General features: G+C 39.7%; 1 protein-coding gene across 1 annotated transcript; it reads left to right on the top strand.

Moving 5' to 3' along the window:
• The first annotated feature begins 543 nt into the window (after positions 1 to 543).
• On the top strand, positions 544 to 3465 carry LOC131368294 (olfactory receptor 52K2-like). The gene is made up of 2 exons (XM_058414309.1): positions 544 to 1479; positions 3019 to 3465. The coding sequence occupies exons 1-2, from the start codon at positions 544 to 546 to the stop codon at positions 3463 to 3465; spliced, it is 1383 nt and encodes a 460-aa protein (XP_058270292.1).
• The last annotated feature ends 7696 nt before the right edge of the window (positions 3466 to 11161 follow it).

Below are 11161 nucleotides of genomic sequence, written 5' to 3'. Positions count from 1 at the left end.
AAAGCCAGAACTATCAGACAGACATGTTGGATGTTGTAAATGCAAAAAAATAAAAAAAAAACATGACTCGGACGCGAACATTCAGACACAGACATCATATATAAGTCATTTTAGATCTTTTACTGAAGCTCTTAAACATGTGGAAATTATGGTGACCCAAAAGAGATGATGATGATAATGATGATGATGATGATGATTTTGTGGCAGTGTTAAAGTTTATTCTATTATTTATATATAATACACATAACCTACCTAATAGGCATTAAGCTAACATGTATTCTGAGTCCTACTGTTAACCTGGTCAGTAAACATTGCTGATATCCTCTAGTGGTGAATGAGTTGCATATTCTTTGGAGGACACAGATGCATATAAATGTATCATGTCATGCAATTCTATTAACAACTTGATCCTTTACAAGGTAAGGCATTATAAAAGACAAATCTATTGCTTGGCTTTAATTGGATTGATTTAATCATCAAACTTGTGAATATGGTGTATTCTAAGTGTATTCTATCTGAAATATTTTTTTCCACAGATTCTGAATGGAGCTACAACCTTGGAACAACACATTTAGTTTCACCCTTCAAATAGCTAAGTTTGATGTCGCACCAGAAGCTGTTTATTCTGTATTCTTTGCTGGATGTTTGGTATATATATTTGCTGTGTGTTGTAATGTAACACTTTTAGCACTGATTGCTTCCCAGCAAAGTCTTCACAAACCAATGTTTTACATTTTTTTCAGCCTTCCTCTGGCAGATATAATAGGAATCACTTGTTGTCTTCCAAGGGTGCTTGTGGATATTGTAGCTCAAACAAATGTGGTCTATTATCCCACATGTGTCCTTCAGGGCTTTTTGCTTCATTTGTATGGAGGTAGTGTCCTTTTAATTCTGGCAGCCATGTCATTTGATCGCTACATTGCAATATGCAAGCCACTCAGATATAATTCAATAATGAATCGTTACACCGTTTGTGGTGTCATAACTGCTGCTTGGGGCCTTGATTTTCTCTTGATTCTTGTGTTGTTTGCCCTACAGGCAAGATTTCCAAAATGTAAGACATTTATTGTTAATGTCTACTGTGATAATGTATCCTTGCTTCAACTTTCATGTGATGGTGATTTTACTTTGAACAATATCTATGGGTTAGGAACAGCAGGTCTTATCCAGGCCATTAGTATGGCCATTCAGTTATTCTCTTATATACAAATCCTTAAGGCCTGTATTCCTCACACACAAACCGAGGCTAGACTTAAAGCTTTAAACACATGTTTAGCACAGTTAATTTCCTTTGTTTTGTTTGAGATAGTTTGTACTACTGCAATACTTTCATATCGTTTTGAGTATGTAAACCCCAATGCACGAAAGATATTTGGTATGTTGAGTTTCACATTCCTCCCAGTTGTTAACCCAATTTTATATGGGATAAAAATAAGAGATGTTAGAAAAGCATTCATTGTTGTGTTGAAAAAACGAAAGGTTATGTCTACTTAAAAGAGGCACATATTTACACATTACATACTGAAAATAGTAACTTACTGTTTACCCTTTCTGTTAGTTACAGTTGTAAATGCTCATGCATTATAAACAAATGAATTTTCACTTCAAGTCTGTTGTAAGATAAATCTGGTAACTGTTGGTTTTTGTGTGTAATCTATTGTGGTTCTGTGTTTAGAACCCTGCTAGGCATACAATTCACACTTCTCCATAATAGCACTGGTACAAATATCATATGGACAGCACAACTGCATACAATTTCTACAATTCATTTCTAACATTTAAACCCAAATAACAATCTTTTATAAATGTTAACTTCCTTGCTTAGCTACGAAGATGAAAATACAGTTTGTCACAGATTTCATCTTCAAAATGTATTAAGTGATTTTGTATTTCACACCTCAGGGATTTGGTAACATTGTAACAATGTCCACTCAAAAATAGCATTATCTACTTTGGCTATGCTGTACAAACTGATGTATACATTTTAATAACCAAGTCTTATTTGATTGACACCCACATGAATCCAATTGTAGAAATGTTTAATTTCAAACAAGACCTCACTGTCATCATCCATAGACAGAATTAGTTTATGTGTAAACACCCCATCTCCCACTTTTAGGCACACACATATTGCTGTCAGCCAGCAAGTGCAGGCCAATCAACCCCTATCTTGTATTTCATACTGTATTATTTTCATACAAATCTAAGTATTATAGAATTATTTTTATATCAGTATAATATTCAATTTAGCTTTTAATAATGTTGATTTGTGATCTCTTCCCAAAACATCCACATATAGCTTTCCACAGTAAAGGTGACAGCTCCAGCCACCCCTCCCCAGAGAAATGGCAGCACTCTTGTGTCACCCTCACGTGTCTCTAATTAGGAGAGACATTTGTCAGACTTTCTTATCCAGAGTGACTTACATTTATCTCATTTGTACAACTCAGCAATTAAAGGTTGCTTGTCCTCCTGTATTACAACCTGAACAGGAGAGGTGGAACAATATTAACCTTAACAATTCATACTATAGTACTGTACCTTCCTGTCCAGACCTCACTAGCCCATGGGTTAATCTCACTAAAAATGGAGCACCAGATCCAGTTGAGTGGTTGAAAAAGAGAGAGTTAGCAGCCCTTTCAGATTGTTAAAGCAACACTTTGGAGAAGTACACCAGGTTATGTTTGTAACCCGGTTTCCTGAGAAGGGAATGAGACACTGTGTCATGACTGATGCTATGGGGACCTCATCATTGAGGAAGTTGTGTCTGAAGCTCTGTGTGCACACATGCCAATTTATAGGTGCTGACTGCACCAAAGGTGAAAAAGCCTCCACTTCAAAGCATACAGCTTTCTATTGGAGGGAGCCCTAGCATTCAACAGAGTCTCCATTACCTCTAATGAGAGGCCTGCCTGTTGGAACTGGTTCCCCTCAGGGACCAGACCCAGAGTTTTGATATCTCTGGCCAGGGGTATAAGATTGCCCCCTGCACCTTAGAGAGGAGATCTTTTCTGACAGGAATCTCCCAACAAGCGCCGTCTAGGAGGTAAACAAGGTCCGCAAACCAAACTCAAGCAGGCCAGTGAGAAGCCACTAGAAGAAGGTGGACTTGATCATGGCACACTCTGGCTAGGACTTCTGGGAGCAGAGCTACCGACCTACCAGGAAAGGCATACAGGCAAACTGTCAGCAACATTTGTACCTGAGCATCCAGGCCCAGAGGGGCTAGGTGAGAAAAGAAACACCACAGCGGACAGTGGGTCGACCTCTTTGGAGGCGAACAGACCAATTTCCACATGGGCAAAAATCTGCCAGATGCTTCAGATCTCCGGGCCTCAGCAACTGCCTCGCCAGGAAGTCTGCATCCCGATTTATGTGCCCTGGAATGAAAATTGCTCTCAGCAAAAGAAATCTGTTCTCTGTGCAGAGCAGAATCTGCTGCGCCAATCTGAACAGAGGGCGTGAACACAGCACCAACACATGGTAGCCCCTGACATGTGCCTCATCTCCAGGCAATTCATGTGCCATGAGAATTAAGGGCCCTCCCAGAGACCCTGGGTGGGGCAGCCACCCAAGACCACTCCCCAACCGGAAAGCGAGGCATCCATTGAAAGAGTCTTGCGACAATGACACGCCCCTAGTGTGGGACCGGAGATCAGACACCGAGATCTTTTGCACAGAAGGGTACGAAGCCTGCGGCGCATAACCCTTATGGCACTGAGGGGATGCCTGCGGGGATGAAAGCCCACAACCCTTAGCCAGAGCTGGAATGGCCTCATGTGAAGCAGATCCCCAAAGGGATAACATTGGCTGCTGCCGCCATGAGGCCAAGCACTCTCTGCGCCTCTGCGATAGAGAGGCTTTGTTCTAGCCGAATACCTTTAACTGCTGATAGTATGGAAGCCAGTGGTGGTATCCCAAACTACCCCCAATAAGGTGGTTCTCTTTGAAAGTACACACTTCTGTGGGTTCAACTTCTCTCGGTTCAGCAGCTCGATGACTGGCTGCCATGGAATTCAACTTTCACCAGGATGAGCCACTTGTCCCGGTAATTCAGTACAGAGATGTCGTGGAGATGCAGCGGCACCAGGGCAGCATCCATGCACTTTGTAAATGTGTGTGGCGACAGGGCTAGAGCAAAAGGAAGAACACAATACTGGTATGCTTCGCCCCCAAAAGCAAACCTTCCTGTGTTCTGGCAGAATATCTACATAAAATAGCCATCTTTGAGGTCTATTGTCACAAACCAGTTCTCAGACCTGATTTGTGATTGTGCTGTGTCTTTGTTTTCACGGAGACCTGGCTTAGCGACAGAGTTCCGGACGCTGCCATTCAGCTAGCTACACTAACGGTAGTTTCGTGCTGACAGGAATGCAGCTCTGTGCGGTAAGACTTGCGGTGGTGGTGTGTGTGTTTATATCCACATGGAATGGTGCAAGGACTCTGTGCTTGTTTCTAATTACTGTTCATCACTAGTGGAGTTTGCGACCATTTTATTTACCACTTGAATTCACTACCGCTTTCATTTTCAGAGTGTACATTCCCCCTAGCGCTAATGCTAAGGAGGCTCTGTGTGAGCTCTACAGAGCTATTAGCAAGCTGCAGAATGCTCACCCCGGGGGACTGTTTATTATTGTTGGAGATTTCAATCATGCAAATCTCAAAACAGTTCTCAAAAATTTCATCAGCATGTGGACTGCATCTTGTTTACACAAACATTCCGGGCACATATCATGAGGAGCCCTGCCCCCACCTTGGCTACTCAGACCACATATCTGTTATGTTGATTCCAGCATACAGACCACTCGTCAGATGCTCTAAACTGGTTCTGAAACAGGTTAAGTCCTGGCCAGCAGGAGCCACATCTGCTCTTTAGGATTGTTTTAAGTGCACCGACTGGAATATGTTCAGAGAGGCTGCAACCAATGGCGACTCTATCAACTTGGAGGAGTACATGGCATCAGTGACCGGCTACATCAGCAAGTGCATCGATGACGTGACCGTCTCCAAGACCATCACCACACACTCCAGCCAGAAGCCGTGGATGACTGCAAAAGTGCATGCTCTCCTGAAGTTGAGAGACTCTGCCTTCAGAGCAGGGGACAAGGCAACCTTAAAAACAGCAAGCCAATAGAGAGGTGAAGTGCGCAGAGAATCCACGGCCACTTTCAGGACAGCGGAGACTGCCGACGCATGTGGCAGGGCATTCAGGCAATCACAAACTACAGGACATCACCTGCCTGTGAGAGTGGCGCCTTCCTCCCAGACACGCTGAACTGCTTCTACGCTCAGTTTGAGGCACAGAACAACGTAAGAGTGAGAAAGACCATCCCTTCTCCTAACGACTAGGTGTTCTGTCTTTCCACAGCTGACGTGAAGAGAACTCTATGCAGAGTTAACCCACGGAAGTCTGCTGGACCAGACAACATTCCTGGCAGAGTGCTCAGGGAATGTGCAGAGCAGCTAGCGGATGTCTTCAATAACATCTTGAACATCTCCCTGAGCAGCTCCATCATCCCAATATGTCTCAAGACAATGACCATCATCCTTGTGCCTAAGAGGTCTATGGTTTCCAGCCTCAATGACTCGTCCCATCGCACTTACACCAATTGTGATGAAATGCTTTGAGAGGCTCGTCAAGAGGCACATCAAGACACAGCTACCACCCTTACTGGACCCCTTGCAGTTTGTGTATCTTCCTAACCGCTCCATGGACGATGCCATCACTACAACCCTCATCTGGCAATCAGCATTCAACACAATCATCCCTCAGCAGCTGATTGAGAAGCTGAGCCTGCTAGGCCTGAACACCTCTCTCTGCAACTGGATCCTGGACTTCCTGACTGGGAGACCTTAGTCAGTCCAGATTGGGAACAGCATCTCCAGCACCACCACACTGAGCACTGGAGCTCCTCAGGGATGCATGCTCAGTCCACTGCTGTTCACTCTGCTGACTCACAACTGTGCAGCAATGCACAGCTCCAATCATATCATCAAGTTCGCTGATGACACGACCATGGTAGGTCTCATCAGCAAGAACGATGAGTCAGCATACAGAGAGGAGGTGCAACAACTAACAGCCAGGTGTAAAGCCAACAACCTGTCCCTGAACGTTGACAAGACTAAAGAGATGGTTGTTGACTTCAGGAGAGCACAGAGTGACCATTCTCCGCTGTTCATGGACTGGCTGAGAACTTCACCTGGTCACTCAACACCAGCTCCATCACCAAGAAAGCCCAACTGTGCCTCTACTTCCTAAGGAGGCTGAGAAAAGCCCATCTCTCTCCTCCCTTCCTGACTGTGTTCTACAGAGGGACAATTGAGAGCATCCTGAGCAGCTGCATCACTGCCTGGTTTGGGAACTGTACTGTCTCAGATCGCAAGACCCTTCAGCAGATAGTGAGGACAGCTGAAAAGATCATTGGAGTCTCTCTCCCCTCTATCATGGACATTTACACTACACGCTGCATCTGCAAAGCTAACAGCATTGTAGATGACTCCACACCCCCCCCCATACACACTCTTTGCCCTCCTGCCATCTGGAAAGAGGTACCGGAGCATTCAGGCCCTCACAACCAGACTGTGTAACAGTTTCTTCCCTCAAGCCATCAGGCTCCTCAACATACATACATATATATATATATATATATATATATATATATATATATATATATATATATATATATATATATATATATATACACACGTTCTTTTTCGGCACTATGTGTCCTCACTGTAAAATGTAATAAGTTGACTTTACTTAAAAAAGTGAGGAAACAGATTGCCTTAAATTTATAAGTAAAGTATCGTATTCATTTTAAGTTGGCAAAACTTAATAATATTTGTAGACTAAACTTATTCATCAAGTATAATTAAGTACTCATAACTCAAAGTCATTAGTTGGGTGAACTTATTAGCGTTCACTTTACTAATAAATATTAGGAAACCGATTGCCTTACATTTTTAAGTAAGCTAAACTAACAAAAATGAGTAAATCCAAATAAGTAACTAAACGAGGTCAAAACATTTATTTTATGGTAACAGTGTACCAAAACATTTATTACAAATAATTACAAATAATTTCTTAAAGGATGATGGGAACACAGAAAACTGACAAATATTAACATAACATGCTTTTGTGTTCCCACAGTCCCAAATAACTCAAAATGTGCAGTGCAAAGAAAAAAAAAAATACTCTTACTATAGAAGTGCTTTAAATCTAAAAAAAACATTTTCTTTAAATCAATTTTAAAACAAAAAGTTTGATGGGTGAATGATTAAAACATCTAATATGCAAAAACATTAAACAAGTAAAACATTTGTTTGCAATTACAAACATACAAAAAATATTGACTTTTTTAGTTTTTTTAGTTTTGGCTATAGGGATTTGTTTTAATCAGTCACCCATCAACCTGGATACAACACCCAAAACGCAGCAACAGACTTATATCTTGTTTCCCCCTCAGAAACATATAGTACACATTTTGACTTAACAAAAAACAAAACAAAAAAAAACACTAAATAATTTTTTTTTTTTTTTGACTGCAGTTTTGGTTTTTGTATCCAGGTTAACAGGTGACTAATTAAAACTCACAAAACGCAACAACAGACCTACAGTAACACAGTCATTTTTATGCCACCACAAACACACCTTAACCAAAATATCAAAGCTTTGTTCAAGTTGTTGCTGTAAATCATCCAGACTTTCATTTGGATCACCTTCCTCATATTCATCCTGGCTAAACTCTGTCGAAACCACTGAATCATTGCAAGAAGCTGTACTTCGTGTAACATTTTGCTGTAAATCTGCAGCTAAATTTTGCAATTCCACTAAAATGTTGGGCTTAAAGTTTCTCGGACTGCTAAACTGGTGTTGTTTACTTTTATGAGCATTAAATGTGGAATAGATTCTGCTTTCAAAAGTATAGTCTTTGTATGGGCACTGAACCATTTCATTCTTTTTCAGATGTTGATGCAAATGGCAGAAAAACAAGGATTCTGTGCAGGGTTCTTTAAATTCACAGAGTGGACAGTGAAATACCGAAGGTGTTGCTTCTGATCCACTTGTTTGTTTTGCATTTTGGGAGTGATTTCTTGTTAAATGCACTTTTAGCACACTGAATGATTTAAAAGAACACAAACAGTCTATGTGAAGACAAGGAATTTGATTGGTTCTTGAGTAGCTTCCATGTTTAATCCGGTAATGCTTCAATAGCAGAGCTCTCTTTTCACAGAAATAAACACAGAACATACACATCCACTGCATATCAACTGCACCACTAAAAGAAATCAAGTTCTGCAAAAAACCAAAACAAAAATCAATCAACATACAATTAACATAGTATATGGATTAATACTAACAAGCAATTTGTAAAAACAAACATTTTTAGCATCCACTTTTAAAATCTTACATAATTATTGTTTTCTATACAACACATCTCTTATTTAATATTCATTTGCATTTTAAGGCATGAAGTTAATGCTTACACACTTCATTACCTTGTCTTAAGTAACATTTTGGAAAGTATATGCTTTTGAATTTAAAGGTGGGTATTTTTACCTTTTAACGGGTACATCGAGTACATTTCTAAAGAAAAGAAGTTTCCCTTCGTTAGACTGGGCTACGTTACTATCGTTACTCTGTAAATAACACTGTAAATATAAAATATAAATTGGTTCACGAATCACTTTGATTTGTTCAGTTCACTGCACACATTAAATCGTCTGAAGACACGCGACATGTTCAGAATCAGAATGAGCTTTATTCGGGGAATTAAGGGAAAACGCCGACGCTTAGAGACACGTGCTTGCAAAAATACACATTATTGCATTTTTAAGAACAACGGTGAAAAATCCTATATGTTCAGTTGTTCAACCGCGGGCATGAGTGCACGTGTGAAGCGCTTCATTCGTTCGTCAATCATCTGAAAATCATCTGTTGTTTATAAGCAGTTTTTTTTTAAATGTAGTTTATATATATATAAACCACATCCGCACCAATTATTATCTCGCTACGTGAGCAGTTCTTCACTGCATACTTTCTTTTACTCAAATAATTCTCAAGATTATAATTTTTTTTACTAATTATTTATGTAATTACTTGTATTTTTACTTGAGTAAAGTTTTTTTTTTTACTCTATCCACCTCTGCATATTAGTTACTTATTTATGTTGACCGAAAACACATTTATCTTTGAAGCTAAACGATTAGCAATTGTTAGATTGCTAATTGTAATCCAACACCATCCATCGATTTTATTACAATAACCACAAAATATTACTGTTTTTGAGCGCTACCCCGTTTAATGTGATTGTTATATTGCAATAAAACTTTAGCAATTAAACAATAAAAATGATAGCACAAACTCACCTCTTCATGCTCTCATCCCAGTCGGCCACGTGCAAATCAACCTGCCATCCACGTAACTGCGCATGTGCAGTCACACCAATTCAAAATACTTGAACTTGCAAGTAGAGCTAAATGAAGTTGAGTTTAATCACGTTGTGCGGAAAAAAGTTGTAATTACTTAGTTAAACTAAGTAAAGTCAACAAACTTGTTCAAAATAAGTTAAGTTTACTTAATATTTTTAGTAAACGTAGCTATTACATTTTACAGTGCTGTTTTTGTGTTGTTTTTGTACTTATTGTTTCTGCACTGTCCTGTCTTTGCTCTGTTTGCACCTACTTTCCACACTTTGCACTTTATGTGGCTAGTACAAACTTATATCCTAGCTCTGTATTGGTGTTTTTTGTGTTTGAACTTTATGTTGTATGTTTTTGTGGCACCAGGGTCCTGGAGAGACATTGTTTCATTTCACTATTTACTGTATCACACAATATTTACAATTTTCAGAAAACAGTCCAAATGCAGGGCTGGATAACAGCAGTGCTAAAGAAAAGAAACCAAGTAAAACAAAATGATACTTCCATAATGCAGCTTTTTAATACATGCTAATCTACAAACAAAAGTGAAACCAAAAAACTGCCTACACTGCGCTTCCCTCACAAACTTAAATACAGGGGGTGGCACCCGCCCCTTATCTAAGGTGTCTAGATAAAGTGATGTCACGTGTTGCACAGTGTATGAGCACGCTCTTTCTTACCTGTCCGAGCCCCATCAGCACAATACGACACAAACACACAGCTGTACATACACTACAATACACCATGTATTGTATATTCACCTGTCAGTGGCAGGAACTGAGCAAGCGGCCAGTTGCATCATGTTTCTGCAATCGGTTACACTGTAAAAACAAAGCCATCATAACAACCAAAATATGTGCCGTGGCACATAACACACCCCTCCTCAAAACAAAAACCTATTCTACTAGGATATTTTATACTCTAAATAGCATCAGCTATTTTGTTTTCAACACCCTTTTTGTGTCTCATCTCCAAATTGTATTCTTGGATAACCTGAAACAAGATTCAAGATTCAAGAAGCTTTATTGTCATTTCAACCACATATAGCTGACGCAGTACATAGTGAAATGAAACAATGTTTCTCCAGGACATGGTGCTACATAAACATACAACATAAAGTTCAAACACAAAAAAACAACAACACAGAGCTAGTTTGTCCAAGCCACATAAAGTGCAAAGTGTGCAGCTAGGTGCAAACAGAGCAACAACAAGACAGTGCAAAAACAATAAGTATAAAAAAGGCAGCACAAAAACACAGGACACTTACTGTAGTGCCGAAAAAAGAAAAAGAACATGTGCAGTGATATGTAAATGAAATAAAATGAAATAAAAAGAAATGATGAACAACTTTGAGAAAATGTAGAATGTAGAAAAAAAACATATAACTAATAACATATATGATTGTAACATATATGTATATATAGTGGCCTGACAACATATATTGTGCAAAAATACAGTAGCAGCGGTTGAGGTAGTGCAAAATAGAAATTAACATAAATATAAATATAGCAGCAGTTGAAATAAACACAAGGGTTGAGCTAGTGCAATAAGTAATGAACAATATAAATTATGTGTGTGTGTGTCCACACAGGTGAGAGAGAGAGAGAGAGAGAGAGAGAGAGTGTGTGTGTGTGTGTGTATGTGTGTGCGAGAGACAGAGAGTTTTGTACAGTTCAGTCCTGAGTGTGTGTGTGTTGTGAGGGCCCAAATGCTCCGGTACCTCTTTCCAGATGGCAGG

This window comes from Hemibagrus wyckioides, linkage group LG17 (genome assembly GCF_019097595.1).
Source record: "Hemibagrus wyckioides isolate EC202008001 linkage group LG17, SWU_Hwy_1.0, whole genome shotgun sequence".
Lineage (NCBI taxonomy): Eukaryota > Metazoa > Chordata > Actinopteri > Siluriformes > Bagridae > Hemibagrus > Hemibagrus wyckioides.
The sequence above is the reverse complement of the archived record's forward strand: the minus strand, read 5'-3'. Positions and strand labels throughout refer to the sequence as shown.